The following is a 19,262-nucleotide window of genomic DNA, read 5'->3' as shown; positions in this document are numbered from 1 at the left end:
GAAATGGATCCACCAAAGGTTCCAGATATTCCAGAGGTGGATCTCCCCATTATTGACTATATTCCACAAGAACTCTTACCGATGTTGGCTCAAATGGGAATTTTGGAGAGTCTAAAGTCAGAAGAAAAAACAACCCCAACAGAGTCAACCCCAGTGTGTCCACAAGATCCTGTTGCTTCAATTATTCAGGAACCCACTCCTCAAAAGCACGACAGGTGTGAAGTTCCTGAGATGGAGACACTGTCGGTACCAGATGTTCCCAACGTGGAGACACCAGAGGCACCAGTTAAAACCGATGTGGAGACTTCAGCAGAGACAACGTGGTGAAATGTCTCAACATCGAGCTCAAGGCATTTCGAAACCGCCCGAAGTCAGCTGTGTCCCGTTTCTTCTCGGCTGTGAGGAGGGCCGTCCGTTAGACTCCTCACCTTAATGACCAATAAACATGATTTAAGCATCATTCACTGTGTCTTTTGTATGTTTATTTGTTCTTGTTTACTATTTCCTGTTGACTTTTACAGCTATTTTTTGTTGCTATTATTTGCAGCACTTTAGAATGATCTTGTTTATAAAATGCGCTATAGAAATAAACTTGGATTGGGTAAATGTACAGAAGAAACCAGAACTTTACAAACTTTACATACATTATATAAAAAGACACATATCTTTTCTTTCCTCACTGTCTGACATGAAATCAGACTAAACTTGTCCTGTTTTAGGGCAATTAGGATTATTTCTATTCACTAAATGCCAGAATAATGAGACTATACTAATGAAATATATGTAATAAAAAGTAATAAAAAATAGTCTTTTAAAAAATCCTTGTCATTATTTTAGCGTTTAACAAATAGAAATAATTTTGGTAATCTTAACTGACCTAAAACTAGAAAAAGTTTAGCCTGATTTCATGTCGGACACAGAGGAAAAATAAGTGTGTGTCTTTTTACATACTGTATGCCACATGTGAACTTCTGGTTTCATCTGTAAATATTAAATGATGTTCCACAATCTAAGAGTTTTAACCTGTATCTGACCCTTTGACTTTTCACTTCTCTAAAATCTCCTTTTGCATTTTGTTCTAATCTAAATTGACTGACACGATAACACATTTTAAAGCACGACATACCACTACAGAAAAATATAACGATAATATTGAAAGTAGTTTATGTCACACACAAAAATCTGGATAATCCCTATGAACCATTTTCCATTTTTGAAATAAACAGTATCATTAAAAGGCCTGAGCTTGTAACAAATAAACAGCAGAATGAAGCAATAATTGGCTATAGAAGTGACATATTCTACCTTTTGCAGCTTAAATCTTACCATTTTACAACTAAAATAACAAAAACTCTCTCCATTATTGCAAAGAAAATGTGCATATGATAAAATATTGAGCCCAAAGATCGACCGTTCCTGCTTGGATGTATAGAACGAGAAGCTGTAAATGGAGTTAGATCATATAACTGTGTATATACATGGACGTAGCTAACCTGCTAGCTGTGGTGTTACAAAGAGGAAGTGATCATGGGCGAACTTCTGGCTCTCTGTAACTGCTTAAAATGTTCGTACTAACCCGCGCTACGTGATCCTTCTTTTACAGTTCCGCGAGGTTTGTTTAAACGATCTGCTGTGGGAAAATGATTTATCTTGATGAAAAATAATCCATTTGTGAAGCCCGGGGAGTTATAAAGTGCAAAAATGTTTCTTTTGGTGCAGCGGATCGGACAGGACACGCAAATAAACATATAATTCCATCGTAGATCAACGACATTGTGACACATAGACTCATCAAAAGTATCAAAACCAAGATCCTAATCGATACAGATAATATTCAATACTAGTTTTAGTTTTTTTCTCCGACGAGCTAACTTTACCGAACAAATACGCCAGAGAGCTACTAATTTTAGCGTTTGCAAGAAATTAAGCAAATATAAGAGGCGCAGAAAGCCTTAGACGGGCACAGTTAGACGTCTATAAAATATAAACCACTCACTACTTTATTATTGCACAAAGTTAGGCGTCAAAAAGATACATTTACTGTGATAATTGGCATTTAATTTACTACATTTGAGCACGATACGTACAAATCCCTCAGTGAGCTACTTGGAAAGAGGTGGAGAGCTACACGTTGGAGTACCATTGATGTATAGTCTGTATTAAGGCTGAAAAAAAACGCTCCGTGGGGAGGTTTTCCAGGCATGTACCACCGGAAAGAGATCCTAGGGAAGACCCAGGACACGCCAGAGGGGTTATGTCTCTCGGCCGGCCTGGGAACGCTTTGGGGTCCCACTGGAGGAGCTGGAGGAAGTGGCTGGGATGAGGGAAGTGTGAGAGTCGATGCTTAAAATGCTGCCCACACTTCCTGGCCCCGGATCAGAGGAAAAAGACGGATATTTGGATGGATGAATACTCCAAAAAAATCACTTAAATTGGACAAAATTGGTCTAAATCTATATCAGAACCAGCGTAAGATCCCCACAAGGAAGTATTAAACAAAGTGCTGTTATTTTGTGTCTTAGAAGAGTGTTTTTTTTATCATTGTCGTATCAATATTAGCGTCTAGTATCAAGCCTTTCCCTTCGTATCAAAATCTCTAGTTTGAAATGTATTATTGTGACAAAAGACGATTTATACAGCTGCAGTTTCCTGTGACGATAACCGCTAATATTGAGCCCAAACGCGTATCATTCACATAAAAAGTATTCTAAATGTATGAAATATTACTGAGCTTTTGAGTAAAATGACAGAATTTAATTACTTAAGTGTTCTTAAGTAATTAGTTTGTGTAATTTTAGTCGTCTACAGCTCAAATTTGATCATATTGCAGAAAAAAAATCCCAAACAAAATCGCAGTACTACAAAGAAATAGTGCCCATGATCAGGCCCGGTGTTAGAAATTTAGGGGTCCTGGGGTAAGAAGCTTCACATGGGGCCCCACTCTAATATAAATTGGAAAAATTGGACCCTGTAATAGGAAGGGGGTCCAATTTAAGCCCCCCAGAACAACAGACCCCTTTGTCCCCCCTCTGCCGACGCCCCTGCTCATGATAAATACTGACCCCTAAGAGTATCGTTCCATTTGAAGCTGATATAGCGACTTTCACGACAGGCTTATTTACGAGCAGAGCCTGGGGTGATGTTAAAACGTCAAAGACCACTCAGGAGCCCCGCCCCCTTAACCCCACCTGCCTCCACCTTTGAGCCGAGCAGCAGGATCAACTCGTTATCGCCTCCGGGCTTATGTAGGAACGCAAACACGGGCCAAAAGAAAAGGACCGGCGCGCTAATGGCTCGTCCTCTCCTCCTCCTCTTCTTGAGTGCGGGAGATGATCTGTCCATCTGTCAGACGGGACGCTCCCCTGCTGGTCACCGCAGCAACTGTTGAGTTTGACTTTTGACCCCGCTGTCATTTACGTTTAAAAGCTCATTTGAGAGCTCTGTGAGGAAGGAAGGAGCTCGGTGGTACCTCTTTAGCTGAGGAAAGTGGCTAACGCTAGCAGATTTACACAGCAACGGGTGTTTTGCTCATAATTTGCGATAAATAATGCGATAAACCGGCGCTTCTACTGTATCTGCGTCGTTCGGTCGTGTTGTGTCCAGTTAAAACCTGTCGTTATCCGCTTTTTTTCCAACTATCGCAACACATTTGACCAGTGTAGTGACCACTCATGCCCACTGCTTCTCAAGGTGCACTGTGGGAAAGTTTAAACGCACTATTTTCTCACTAGCTGGACATTTGGACGCCACTTAAAAGGGTTAGCGCCCCCTGTAGGAAACGTGTCATCCAGAGAGTTTCTTCTACGCAGCAAAAATCATGATTATTTTTAGGATTTGTATAAAAAAAATGAAACAATTTATCGAATATCAAAGGAATTTCACTTATATTTTCTTTCATCTCCACAAAAAAAGTCACATTTCTGCTCCGAACAAGTTAGGATTATGTAATTTGCTTATATAAAGTTGTCTCTCGCTATGTTGTGGTTCACTTTTCAAGGTCTCGCTGATTTTCTTCGTGTAATTTTGCATGTTTCTTTACAGCGTATTGTGTCGTGCGTGCTGATTGGCTGTTGGACTCTAGACCATTGTGTTCTGCGTCCTGATTGGCTGTTGGACTGTAGACCATTGTCCATCAGTCTCCTCCGTGCCGTGTCTCCTGTCCAGTACAGAATGTGTTCAGACAAATTTACATAAACGTTGGATCGCGGTGTGACTCTGAAGTGCTGTACGTTTGCGATTTGTTTTCTCCCCGACAAAACCCACAATGTCGACGAAACGTTCTGCACCGACAAAGACGCCTACGAAGGTTTGAACTTTGAGAGAGTTTAAACGAGAGAGAAATGTGAGAAAATGTTAACGCCTGTGTGAGAAAAGTGTATAAAGTGTGTGGTGAGGGGTTTTACAGACAAAAACATAGAGAATAATGTAAAAAATAAAGCTGATTTCGTTTATTGCGGGTTATTTTTAGAACGTGACCCCCGCGATAAACGAAGGACCAGTGTAAACTGAAATTCACGTGGTAAATAATCACATTTTTATATAGCGCTTTCCCACTTTCTAGGCACTCAAAGCACTTTACACACCACTTAACCCCTTAACCCTCATGTCTGTGTACACTGAAGTCTGAAAGTGTGCGTGAACGTGTAAAGTGTCTTGCCCAAGCGCACGACGACACTTAACCTGCCGATTTATGCATACCCTGTGGTTTCATTACACTAGATCCATGCAGTAGAAGTACAAGTTGCAGCTTCACGTATATCTGACTCGACTGGGTTCACGTCGAGCGTTTTATTCCGTCACGTTTCAGAACAATGGAGGGAACTACAGACGGCTGTTTTATGTTTTATCGAGCTCATAGTGTCTGTCGACGAGCCGCGGGAGAAACGGGAAGCACGTCTCTTCCTATTGTTGGTGGAAATAACCCTTCACGATGATAATCTGTGCAGTATTTCAGCGGGAGATAAGTCCGCAGCGCCGATCCCCCCCCTAGAGAGTGTGCGTTTGTGCATTTGTGTGTGTATATAACGTGTGAGAGTACAGTATACAGCGTTTTTTGTTTTTTTTTTCTTTCAAACGTCTATTACTACGTGTGTCAGACTGGGGAGGATAAACCCGTCGAGTGGTTTCTATGGTAACACTCCAGTTCTGCAGAATGGGTGTGATTCAGGCTTTCAGGGTTCAGCGGCGCACACACACACACGAACGCACAATTAGCCCCCTGTTACCGCCACTGCCAGCGACGGAACTAGCGCCCGGGTGGAAAGGATGGGAACGACGCCGACAGAGGTGTGTGTGTTTAACGGTCCGAGGGGTTTGCGAGGTGAGGAACAGTGCGCCCTTATAACCTCCGCGCTGACCCCAGTCTCTAACGCACACACACTCTCACACGCGCTCACACACACACACGCGCAGATGTTTCGACTGTAGCGCTGATCCGTCTCGCCCTTGACATTCACAGAGCCGCGGCGGTACAGTGCGTGGGAGGGAACGCCAAAGCTTTTCTTCAGGCGACGGCGTTTCAGACGAATTTCTGTTGTCAGCGGTGTGTGTTTTAGTCGGTTTGTTGTTGTACATTTATGAACGACAGGGCACGGTTTGGTTGCGTTTCCTTTTTACACGTTTTTATTAAAGATACGTGCGTTTTGTTTTCAATTTGTCTACAGTTCAACCACGTTTTTATTCCACAAACATCAAAATATATCTGATTCTTCTTATTCATATAAACTTTTTTCATTAGTTCTTCTGGATGAGTTCAAAACGAGAACTTTGAACCAAATCCTATTATTAAAAAATTTACTACAAGTGTAACCACAATCACACTGCTCGTCAGGTTGATTTCTGTTGTCAGCGTTGAGTGTTTTAAACCCTGTGCGGTCGTCGACTAATAAAAGGTTTGATTATCTTTCCTTTTTTGCTGTGAGATTAATGCCAATCAAAATTACAATTTGAATTTTTAAGTGCTGTAATTTTTCTACACAAGCTTCAAAATATATCTAATTCTGCATAAAAACTCCTAACAAATTTTTTAGTTAAGATTTTTTAATTTTTTTAACGCTTTTTATTATAGTTTTGCAATATAAAATCAATGTCTTTTCAGTTCATATTGAATCTTTTTGTCAATTTTTCTGAATGGGTTTAAAATGTGAACTTTGAACAGAGCTGGTCTTGCTTTTCAAGGTGCATTGTGGGAAATTTTGCTGCATTTGACTGAATTTTCTCACCAACTGGACATTCGGACACCCCTAAAAATCGTGTGACCCCCTAAATAGCGCCCCCTGTAGGGAATAGTTTGGACACGGACAATATAAGTGTCATCCACAGAGTTTCTTCTACCCAACATTTATGATTATTTTTAGGATTTGTGTAAAAAATGAAACAATTTATTGAATATCAAGACAAATTAATGTTTATTTTCTTTCACCTTCATATAAAACAAGTCACATTTCTGCTTTTAACAAGTTATAATTATGTAATTTGTTTATCTATACTGAAATAGAGTTTGCCCCAAATCGTTTAGTTCTGTTTAGACATCACAAAACCCGGATTGGATCTGTGTGTGTGGATAATAATGTCAAATATCTTCTTTTGGGAATGGGCTTTAGGTCAGGCTACTAAATGTTATGTAGCCGATAGAAGCCATGACTCACACAGAATGTTAGAATAGAACACATTTATAAATTTGATAGTACGCTCTTCTGTTCTAAAACTTCATAGTCTTGTGATTCAAATGTGCCTGAGCAGGGGCGGCGCCGGGGAAGGGCTTGAGGGGCCCTAACCTCCCCTAGAATGGCCAGTGCCCTCCCTATATCTCCCCCAAAGATTTTTTTTTTTACTCTAAATTAACATGTTAAGTGAGGACCCCATTGAAGAACTTAGCATCCCCATAGCTCCTCCAAACAAAAATTTCTGGGCCCTGTCCCTGAGGAAAGTTTTTTTTTTCCCTCAAGATTGATTTATTTATTTATTTATATTTGTATTTATTTATATTTGTATTTATTTATATTTGTATTTATTTATATTTGTATTTATTTATATTTTTATATTTTTATTTAGTAATATTTGTATTTATTTATATTTTTATTTATTTTTATTTATTTATATTTTTATTTATTTATTTATATTTTTAGTTATTTATTTATTTATATTTTTAGTTATTTATTTATTTATATTTTTAGTTATTTATTTATTTTTATTTATTTATTTATCATTCTTTCATTCATAAAATATAAAAAACATCATAAAATAAATGTAAACAGCAGAAAGATGAGTAATCTTTTCTAATCTCCTCCTTTTCCCTTTTTCAGTATTTCAAAACTTTGTGAAATGATATTGTGTTTTGGCGAGACTGGTGATAATCGATTATATAATATGTGACGCACTTCACTCTCTCCATCAGACACAGACGAGTGAAAATATTGGACTGTGTGACGTGTCCTAAACCCCCAGTCTCCATCCGTCAGTCAAAGTGTCGCCCCGGGACGAAAGATGAGCCACTGCAGAGGGACTGGAATCAATAATGTACTGGAGGAGGAGGGGGGAGGAGGAGAGGGGGAGGAGGAGAGGAGGAGAGGAGGAGGAGGGAGGAGAAGGAGAAGGAGAGGAGGAGGAGGGAGGGAGGGAGGGAGGAGGAGGGAGGGAGGGAGGGAGGGAGGGGGAGGGAGGAGGAGGGAGGAGGAGAAGGAGAGGGGAGGGAGGGGGAGGGAGGAGGAGAAGGAGAGGGGAGGGAGGGGGAGGGAGGAGGAGGGAGGAGGAGAAGGAGAAGGAGAGGGGGGGGAGGAGGAGGAGGGGAGGGGGGCGGAGGAGAGGGGGAGGAGGGGGGAGGGGGGCGGAGGAGAGGGGGAGGAGGGGGGAGGAGGGGGGAGGAGAGAGGGGGAGGAGAGGAGGAGGAGGAGAGGAGGAGGAGGAGAGGAGGAGGAGGGAGGGAGGAGAGAGGGAGGAGAGAGGGAGAAAGGGAGAGGAGGAGAGGAGAAGGAGCAAGGAAGGAGAGAGGATGGATGGAGGAAGGAAAGAAGGAGGAGACAGGATGATAGAGGCAGGATGAATGGAAACAGGATGGATAGAGGGAGGATGGATTGGAGTGAAGGAGGGGGAGAGGGCAGAGGATAAGGGGGGAGAAAGGAGGAAGAAAGAGGGAGTAGGGAGATGGGGGGGAAGGAGAGAGGAGGGGGTGGGAGTTAAGGAAGGAGGATAGATGAAGAGAGGGAGGGAGGAAGGAGAATGGAGAGGATGATAGAGGGAGGATGGATTGGAGTGAGGAAGGGGGGAGGATGGAGGGAGGAGTAGGATGAAGATCAAGCAGAAGGAAGGGGAAGGAAGAGGAGGAGGGCGGGTGAAGGATGGAGAGAGCCGGTGCTGCGTGCCTGGAGTGAGAAGTGATCAAATCAAACGAGCGGCTCATCCTTCATCTCCTCTTCATCAGCTCTGCTTATTCTACTGTTTCATGATACAAATTCTCACATTTTTCAACACAACAAAACAAGACAACTGTAGATTTTTTTACCTCTACAGTTTTATTATATATGAGCAGGGCCGTCAACAGAAAATCAGGGGCCTGGGGCAAGAGGCCTCACGTGGGGCCCCCCTCTAATATTAATTAATCAGCAAAAGCTCTAATTTAACCACATTTAAACCACAAAAACTATTCTAAATCTGCAATATTGTTAAAAAAAAATCATGATCTGTGATAAATAAACAGTAGAATGAAACAGTTTAGTCGTTAGTTTGCATCTGTAACGAGTCAAAGACGTTATTAATTCAACCTTTTACGTGTTAAATGTTATGATATCGCCAAAAAATAACCAAAAATCTCCCAGTTGTGCAAAGAAAAAGTCCACATGATTAAATATTGACCTTTCATTTATAGAACCTGGGGCCCGGGACAACAGACCCGTTTGTCCCCCCCACTGTCGACTCCCCTGTAAATTCATTCTCATATAGATTAAGACCATAAAAAAATTGTCAATAACGATTAAATTATGGCGTATCGGTTCCTTTCGAAGTAGTTACGACGCTGTTTTGAGTATCGATGTTTCTCTTGGATCTTTTTTTTGTTAAACTTTACCACAAATGCAGGTGCGGTTTAAAGATGAACGCATTTAAACGAGGCAGGTTTGAGTTTTTTTCTGTGTTTTTTTTCTGTGTGCGTCCGTGCCGACTCGTGTGAATCCCTCTGACATGTTGTTGTGCGCCGACTGCTCGCTCCTCTGCGGCGTCCGTCATGTTTTATGTATGAGAGCTAAGCCTTTACCCGCTAATCCAGGCCACATATTACTCCAGTTATTTAGCGCCGCGGCTAATCCCTGATGTCTGTCATTTTGTGCTCATCCCCAAAACCGCGTGTACAGCAACATTTCAAGTGTCGGGTCGCGTGTGCAGAATCCAGGCGGCGTGGGGGGCCCGAAAATGGTAGAATTTGGTGTAAGAATTTGTATAAAAGTTGCTAACCCTGTAGTTTACGCCTCTGTGCGCAAACATGTTCGGAAATGCATGGGATTAGTCATTTTTTAGTGTTGGAATTATTATCAAAAGTGCAATAATTGTCAGAAAAATAACTATTAGCTGTTTTTGTAATGGTTCCTACAAGCTGAAAGTGTAAATTCAGAGTTGAAGACGACTTATTGTGCTTTTTTTCTGCTCTATAGTGATAATCTAAGACACTCGTGGATCATTTTGTCATAATTTGCACATTTCAAATCACAATATTCACCTAAAATGAACGAAATAATCCCCAAACAAACAGCAGATTTTGTTTTAATTTCTACCAAAATAACTACACGGCGCTGCCAAATCCTACGTTTTATCACCGACTAAAGAAATAAAACTGGATAACGAAGTGTGTACGTCACAGTGGGAAGTGAAAACGGGGATTAATCTGCAAAATGGCGTCTTGAAATAAGCGTTTTAAAGATTTGATCAAACATGAATTAATCCAAACACAACTTTAAGTGAGTTAATGTTGAAGGGAAATTACTACAGTGGTCGTTTATCGCGGGGGTTACGTTCTAAAAATAACTAACATCCACTTTATTTTCCAATTATTCTCTCTGTTTTTGTCTGTAAAACCCCTCACCACACACTTTATACACTTTTCTCACACAGGCGTTAACATTTTCTCACATTTCTCTCTCGTTTAAACTCTCTCAAAGTTCAAACCTTCGTCGGCGTCTTTGTCGGTGCAGAACGTTTCGTCGACATTGTGGGTTTTGTCGGGGAGAAAACGAATTGCAAACGTACAGCACTTCAGAGTCACACTGAGATCCAACGTTTATGTAAATTTGTCTGAACACATTCTGTACTGGACAGGAGACACGGCACGGAGGAGACTGATGGACAATGGTCTACAGTCCAACAGCCAATCAGGACGCACGACACAATGGTCTACAGTCCAACAGCCAATCAGGACGCACGACACAATACACTGTGAAGAAACATCCAAAATTACACGAAGAAAATCAGCGAGACCGCGAAACGTGAACCACAATATAGCGAGAGACAACTTTACATAAGCAAATTACATAATCCTAACTTGTTCGGAGCAGAAATGTGACTTTTTTTTGTGGAGATGAAAGAAAATATAAGTGAAATTCCTTTGATATTCGATAAATTGTTTCATTTTTTTATACAAATCCTAAAAATAATCATGATTTTTGCTGCGTAGAAGAATATCTCTGGATGACACGTTTCCTACAGGGGGCGCTAAACATTTTAAGTGGCGTCCAAATGTCCAGCTAGTGAGAAAATAGTGCGTTTAAACTTTCCCACAGTGCACCTTGAGAAGCAGTGGGCATGAGTGGTCACTACACTGGTCAAATGTGTTGCGATAGTTGGAAAAAACCACACCGCGATCCAACGTTTATGTAAATTTGTCTGAACACATTCCGTACTGTAAAGCGAGGGACGACTGTGACGTGGTTAAACGCTGTGAAAAGCTTTAAAGTTCACTTCGCTGCACTGATTTGAACAGGTGCAGGCAGCAGACAGGTGCTCAGAGGGAGGGCAGCGGCCTGGTTCTCTGCTGATCCCCGTTTTCTGTCAGACAGTTGTTCCGAGGCTAAACAGCTGTGCGGTAAAACCTGAATAAACGAGTGTTCGCGGGGTCCCACATGTGATTTTCAGTGTCATTTTCACCAGTTCGACGCAAGTTTATCCATACAGCGCATTTAAAACGAGTCCTGCTGCACAAAGAGCCGCTAAAACATGAGCACGGTCACATTTTTATACAGGATTTTTTCCACGTTTAAGACTCTCAAAGCGCTTTACATCAATGGCGTCATGTCTGTTTCTTCGAGTCTGTTCTATCCACGCAGAATCTGAAAAATAAAGCCGCCACATCAGACCACTGCAGCGCGCATTTGACCCAGATAAAGGTATTTTTATTAGCCGTTCTGTAAATATAACGCTAAACTTCACCATTTACTCTGCAGCGTTGCCGTGTCTAATGTGGAATTTCATGTGTAAATCGAGCTAAATGTGCGATTTAATGTTTTATTTACGTGTTGAACAGTTTCTAAGCGCTACATTTTTGCTTCATTTCGTTTTTAAATTATACAATTAAACCATGAAGGTCGAGGGGGACACTGATGTTTATGTTTGAACCCCCAACCTTCGGATCCGTGGACAAACTGAGCCAACTGAGCCACGGTCTCCCTCCAAAAAAAGCTTTTAATAAACGTATAAAACATAATAAACAGGTGATACATGTGAAAATGACACTGTCTGCACTGCTCTGTGATGATGCGAGTGCTTTTGATGAGGAACATGGTTAATATAAAGCACTTTTGATTGTTTTATATTGTTGGAAACGAGCATTTCTGACCTACATCTGACTTCTGAGGCGGCGACAGCTGACGCGTCCAGAGCCTGGTCATCGGCGCTGACCAGAGCCGACTGGAGCTGCAGCCGTCACTTTGACACTGAGTCACTGTGAGCGGACGAGTGTCGCTCAGTTTGGAAACACGTCTGCAGTGGTCCTAGGGAAAGTTTCAAAATGGGAGTGGGGATTTTATTTTGATTAATTGGTCTCAGATTTAGTAAAATAGATCTCCCCAAAAAATGCGACTTGTGTATGTTTTTCGTCTTCATTATTATGCATTTTTTGCTGGTGCAACTTATACTCGAGAACCATGGCCTCGGACCGGAAAAAGGTGGTTTGCTCTCTCCGGGTGGGTGGTGAGTCTCTGCCCCAAGTGGAGGAGTTCAAGTATCTCGGGGTCTTGTTCACGAGTCAGGGAAGGATGGAGCGTGAGATTGACAGGCGGATCGGTGCAGCGTCTGCAGTGATGCGGTCGCTGTATCGGTCCGTTGTGGTAAAGAAGGAGCTGAGCCGGAAGGCGAAGCTCTCGATTTACCTCAATCTACGTTCCTACCCTCACCTATGGTCATGAGCTCTGGGTAATGACCGAAAGGACAAGATCGCGGATACAAGCGGCTGAAATGGGTTTCCTCCGCAGAGTGGCCGGGCGCACCCTTAGGGATAGGGTGAGGAGCTCGGTCACACGGGAGGAGCTCGGAGTAGAGCCGCTGCTCCTACACGTTGAGAGGAACCAGCTGAGGTGGCTCGGGCATCTGCTCAGGATGCCTCCTGGACGCCTCCCTAGGGAGGTGTTCTGGGCATGTCCCACCGGGAGGAGGCCCCGGGGAAGACCCAGGACACGCTGGAGGGACTATGTCTCTCTGGCCTGGGAACACCTTGGGGTCCCACCGGAGGAGCTGGAGGACGTGTCCGGGGTGAGGGAAGTCTGGGAGTCTCTGCTTAGACTGCTGCCCCCGCGACCCGGCCCCGGATAAGAGGAAGAAAATGGATGGATGGATGGACTTATACTCCAGAGCGACTTATCGTCCGGAAAATACAGTCCATCTGTTTTTGTTTGTTGTTGTTTATGTGAAATGCTTTGAGCAGCTTGTTGTATTTTAAATATACCACATAAATAAATACATTGAAAATTGAAGGTTATATATACTACCAGTCAAAAGTTTAGATATATTTTTGGTTTTTTTCCTTCTTTTTTTTTTTTTTTTTTTTTTTTAATAATTTATACATTTTAGATGCAAACAGAAGACATCAAATATATGAAGTAAGATCTATGGAATAATTCTCTATATCTTGCTTCATATATGTGATGTTTTGTATATGCATAAAGTGTAAAAAGTAGTAAAAATGAAGAAAAGCGGGTGCGTTTTCTGTGTTTTTCTCTTCTTGTACGTGCACTATCGACTTGAATGACTCACCTGCCCCGTTGGGTGAGAACCAAACACTGTTGTCCCTGGTCAGTTCTGCAGCGTCCTGATAGTGACCAACAACAACCAAGTATTTACACAGAAACACATTTGCGGAGACGTTTAGAGCAGCAAACACGCATCAGAACACACATTTGTCCAAACGGGGACGTACACTGGTTTTGTTTGCTGGTTTAACGTTACCCCGCTGTTTCCATACACACTTTTTCTGCTTCTTTTTACCACCTGGGTGAGGTAATGCAATATGTATCGGACAGATGGCTGCGGCGATAAAGGGCTCTGTGCAAACCCATGACTTATACAGGGCAGATTTAACGACTTCAGCACTAACATGTCTCCACTGGGCAAATCCTCAGGTCAGACGGGTTCAAACCACAGCAGCCCATAAGGTGCACATGAAATATTGACGGTAGCTTAGCGTGTTAGCGTGTTTTCTCTGCCTGACGCACACTGAGGTTGACCTGTCGGGGTTAAAGCTGTGGAAATATTTTTGGCAGCTCGCCCCGGTCGTCTTATTTTAGGAAATTCTTTTTGGCGTTTCCCGTTTTCAAAGCAGACGTCTTGTTCGCGATGCCGTTGTTGGATCCAGACCATCCCTGTGTGTGCGTGTGTGTGCATTTGTGTGCGTGTGTGTGTGCGTTGTCGTCTCCTTCAGGCGTGTTGTGAAGGGAAACGCTCTGATTCACGTTGGTTGTTGTGACTGACAGGAAAAACTCTGCCTCATTTTTATGTCAGACGCTTTCACAACAAAGATCTGTGTCATTAGATAAACACGACATTGATAAAACTGAATGAAATAAAAGTAGAAAAATACTGTAGTTAAGTAAAGAACGGATACTTATAATGTTTACTTAAGTACATTTGACAGTGGATACTTTTTACTTTTACTTCACTACATTTGAGAGCAGTATCTGTACTTTCTACTCCACTACATTTTTGAACTGGCCTGAAAAGTAAAAAGTACTTTTCATATGATTTTTTAACATTCGTGGAAACATCTTGACTAAAGTTTGTCGAGTTCAAGCTTCGGCTTTGAGCAAAACAAAAATAAACACACAAAATTCTTAAGAAAAAAAATATTTGTACTGTTACTCTGACCAAAATATGTTTCATTTTGAATCAATATCACTACATTAATTAATAACTGCACAAAACTTGCGTGAAATACTTTTTAAATACATTTTTAAACAGGTACTTTTAAGTCTCATACTCATAAGTCGATTTTTTGAAGTGATACTTCTACTTTTACTTAAGTAAAAGTACAGATACAGAGGTAAAAGTTACTCAAGTGCATTTGACAGTGGATACTTTTTACTTTTACTTCACTACATTTGAGAGCAGTATCTGTACTTTCTAATCCACTACGTTTTTGAACAGAACTGAAAAGTAAAAGTATTTTTTATTATTGTCTGAGACCTGCTGAAAGTCTGAGCGTTTATTTTTAACACATTCATAGTTTAAACAACAAACATATACAAATAAAAACAGCTGGGAAAGAAAAGATTGAGTTAATTTTTTCTGTTGCACAAACTTCAGCTCAAATCTTTATCAAAATCACCACATTTGAAGCTTTAAAGACTCAAAATGTGCACGAAATACTCTCAAAGTGCATGTTTAAGGGGATACTTTAATACTTTTTTCTGAAGCAGATCTTTTCATGTGATACTTTTACTTAATTTTGTTACTTAAGTACTTCTTCCTCTACTGTCTAAGTCATAATAATAAACCTGGTTGTAATTCTCACGTTTTCATTTGTTCTGTTTCGACAGGAGACTCTACAGCAGCTGGTGATGATGCCTTTACCAAATGTGCTGGTCCTGGGTCGAAACCCTCTTTCAGGTGAGAGATCCATAGTTTTGTACTACATGGATTAGATCACATGTGTCAAACTCAAGGCCCGGGGGCCAAATGCGGCCCGCCATGTCATTTTATGTGGCCCGCGAGAAGGTAAACTAAGGCTTGACTGTCATTTTAAAATAAGTCTTTGCTGCTTTAACATTTGCACTGACAATAAAATAATGAGATTTTCCCAACAAGTGACACAAATATTACAAATAATTATTCCGAATTGTTCGGGAAGAGGAAAATTGTCGGCGTGGAAGGCAGTTTCAAGAAAGACGCTAAAGGTGAATACAAGTTTGTGCTTTAAGGAGAAAATCTGTATGTTTTTTGTGTTATGAGGCGGAGTCGGTACAATCTACGTCGACATTTTGACGCCAAACACGGAGCTAAGTATGAAAAAGTTCGTCTGCAAGAAAAACAACAAAGTGTCCGATAATTAAAAGTCTGTTTTTGAAGCAGAGCTGAAGGTTCTGACCAGATCCACACTTTTAAAAATGTCAGTTTATCAGGAAATACACAGTTACACAGACACGTCATATTTGCAACTTGAATAAGTAATAAACACAGAAACAGATATTTAACAAGTTTTAAAGTATTTACATTTATTTTACATGACATTTGTTTACATTTAGTGACATTTATCCTGCCGCACAGTCACATCTGGCCCTTGATGGCCATTTTGCTGATGTGGCCCTCGGTGAAAATGAGTTTGACACCTCTGATAAGATGATTCACGGATATTCTGTTACTATGGTGATGGTTATAGGGATGGTATGTGCGGGTCCTGGCCTTCGACTGTATAAACAAGTGAATGTGACAAAAGCGGCTGATTTTTTTAGGGGGGATTTTGACACTTTACCACCTTCAACACACTCAAAGCCAATGATATTTATGTCGAGAGCAGGATTCGAACCTCCAACGCTCGACCAACTGATCACTTTCCCCTTAAACATGATTTGAAATTAATACTACCTTAAATATTGTCTATAGTTTTTACTGCGCTGCATAATTTAACCATCATAATGAACAATAATCTCAATAGAAATCATTTTTAGACATTTACTAACCCATAACAAAGCTGCGTATTCTCGTTTGTGAACGGCTTCGTCGCATTTTAAAGTCGCTAACCTGTTGCTAACGCTAAAAGGAGCAACCTCGGGGAAAGAAGACGCCTGATTCGTCTGTTATTAATGTTCATATCTTGATTTACAGACGCAATAGTGAAATAAAAACCCCAGGATCATGTAGCGCGGGTTAATACGAACATTTAAGACCAAAATGACAAGTCTGACAGCAGCAGTTACAGAGAGAGGGGCTCAGCTAGCGTAGCGTAGCAGCTAGCAGATTAGCTATGTCCATTTATATGCACCGTCTATGGTCCTGGATGTACTCGGTTGGTAGATCGTGTGTATTTGCAGTAGCAGAAGGAGGAGACGCAGCAACACGACCCTTGTTTACTTCTCCTGGTCGTCACACGTCGGGTCATCACCTCGTCGAAGTTGTTGAAGGATTTACTGGCGTCACTAATCGGTTAAATTTATGCGTGTCGCTCCATCAGCTGTCCTCACATCTCACCACAGTCATTGTCATTATGTTGTGGTTTTCAACACATTTACATATTTTTGTGCCACCGCGTGATGAGAGAATAACCCCCCTGCTCATCGCTAACAGTTCTTAAAGATCCTATATGACACAAAATTGACTCTTCTAATGCTGTTATCTACTCAAAAACAGACCTGGAGTTGTGTTTGTTTCATTCACACGTTTGAGCGACACTTTATTATTAGTCCGTCTACATTTCCGACACTTAAAATGCTCTGCTCCACCTTGTGATGTCATGAAGTGATAGTTTTCAAGTTGTATGTTTGTGATGAGGAATCAACGTTATAACACAGGGGGGTCAAACACATTTTCACCAAGGGCCACATCAGCAAAATGGCTGTCGTCAAAGAGCAAGAATTAAAATATATGCAACTACTTTTTAAACTTGTTAATTAACTGCTTCTGTATTTATTACTTATTCAGGATACAAATATTGCATATGCATTTGCAAAGATGTAGAAATGTCTGTGTAACTGTCTATCTACTGATAAAATGACATTTTACCATCAGACCTCTTAATTTACCCTGTCGAGGGCCACATAAAATGATGTGGAGGGCCACATTTGGCTCGCGGGCCTTGACTTTGACACATGTTATAACAGATCAGAAAACAGTATATTATGGGCCCAATTCACTTTATAATATACTTAATAATTCAGTTGGTGCACTGGGCTGGAGCCGAGGTCACAATTTTGACAGTACATTACCGTAAGGAGGTAAAATACAGTGTCTTTGGGGGAGTTCACGGTTCACTGTGATTGGTCGAATCCCTCTGTCACTCACAGGAGCGTTTGAAATGGTTTCAGATTTAACAGAAAGATGGAACTGAATCATATTTGTATCTAAAATGTTCTGTAACTCTTTAAGGACGGAGCACATTTTAGACCAGTAGAGCTCGCCTGGATTTTAATTTTTTTTTTTTAGCCATAAAAATCATGTTCAGGGAAGCTGGGCTCTGATTGGTTGAGACGCTGTTTGAATTTACATGAAGCACGATTGGTTACGGAGTTAATGAAAAGTCCACGACCGCGAGTATCGGCGACGCTATAGGGGTAATAACGTTCTGTAGAATACATTTGGCATAATTGTCTTTAAAATAAGAAAACAGAATAGTTATAATTGGCTGTTTTGGTACAGTTTTAGAATTATCAACACATTTTTGGCTAATTTGTCTATTAGAAGAAAACTACACCGTATGAAGTGTATCCATAAGTGACTGCTGTATTTTCTGGACTATAAATTGCACTTTTTTTCATAGTTTGGCCAGGGGTGCGACTTATACTCAGAAATATGTTTTTTTTTCTTCATTATTATGCATTTTTTGGCTGGTGCGACTTATACTCCGGAAAATACGGTACTTACTTCAATACTTCAAAAACTCCCAGAATACCTCACCTGCTGCTTGTTGGTCAGTGACACCAGAACATTTAATCCCAGATCACATGACTGCATAAAACAAAGGACTAACCACACCAAAACTGAAACGGAAAAGAGTTTTTTTTAGCTGTTTTGCTTCATAAAAATGGAAAACACTCCAAGGAAAAGCCAAACTGAATACGTTGGTGACATAATCGCAGTCTAATAATGTGGTAACGAACTTTTATCCACACATCTGCTCATGTTTTTAGCGTTTTAAATGGACTTGTATACTATTTTTTTTCTGCTTGTGTTGTATTTTAAATAGGACGCCCATGAAAAAGTGAGCCAAAGTGATCTCTCATTGGGTTCCCCTTTATAAATAAAGATAAAGAAAGAAAAGAACCACCTCCAAAAACACAGATAGACGATATAAACGTACTCAGGAGTGTGAGACAACACTTAGGGGATACGCAAGATAAAACAAACTTGGAAACCACTGCAGTAGATGAGTGTAAACAGAAGCTTAGGGCTGTTCAGAGAAAAACTCAAACACAATGGGCCAGTTTCACCAAAATAGAATCAAAAGCAGAATCTTCAGACTTTTATTGCCGTTGTCAGTGAACACAAGTCACAAACTAGGAACTTTCTTTGGAGATAAAGTGCAACATAAAACACGGAATAATATATATATCTTTTTTTAAAGTAGAAATCTAGCTATTATAAATACAAATAAGGACATCCATAAAGTTAAAAATAAAATAGTCATAGAGATAAATATATACAACAATATTAGAACAACAGTGCAAACATGACTTATTAAGGTGACTGGTATTATTATTATTTTTTTTTAAATGTTTTTATTAGGATCACTCATAGAAAGACGGATTACATAGAAATATAGTTTAGTTGCCCCCCCCCCCCCCCCCCCCCCCAATGTACAAGCACAGTGTGGTAGAATTGTACAAAATAAGTACAAATAAAAGAAAAGAAAAGAGTATAAATACAGAAATGTCACCCACCCTGTACAAGTGCTTAATAAATTTATAATAATAATAATAATAACAATAACAACAACATAAATAAAAATAAATCAATAATAATAATAATAATAATAATAATAATAATAAATCAATAATAATACAAATAAATCAATAATAATAAAAATAAATAAAAATCAATCAATAATAATAATAATAAATAAAATAAATAAAAAATCAATCAAT

The 19,262-nt window shown here is 40.4% G+C and overlaps 1 protein-coding gene across 7 annotated transcripts in view; it reads left to right on the top strand.

Moving 5' to 3' along the window:
• ccdc88ab (coiled-coil domain containing 88Ab) overlaps positions 1–19,262 on the top strand; it is a 109,163-nt gene that overhangs the window by 28,014 nt on the left and 61,887 nt on the right. For all 7 annotated transcript variants that reach the window (XR_008648982.1, XM_055227379.1, XM_055227378.1 and 4 more), the window contains exon 4: positions 15,006–15,075. Coding sequence is in view for 6 of the 7 variants with exons in the window: in XM_055227379.1 (XP_055083354.1) it covers positions 15,006–15,075 (70 nt within the window). In the remaining variant the exon portion in view is untranslated. The remainder of the gene's footprint in view (positions 1–15,005; positions 15,076–19,262) is intronic.

The sequence above is a fragment of the Periophthalmus magnuspinnatus genome, chromosome 15, assembly GCF_009829125.3.
Source record: "Periophthalmus magnuspinnatus isolate fPerMag1 chromosome 15, fPerMag1.2.pri, whole genome shotgun sequence".
NCBI classification, from domain to species: Eukaryota; Metazoa; Chordata; class Actinopteri; order Gobiiformes; family Gobiidae; genus Periophthalmus; species Periophthalmus magnuspinnatus.
The sequence above is the reverse complement of the archived record's forward strand: the minus strand, read 5'-3'. Positions and strand labels throughout refer to the sequence as shown.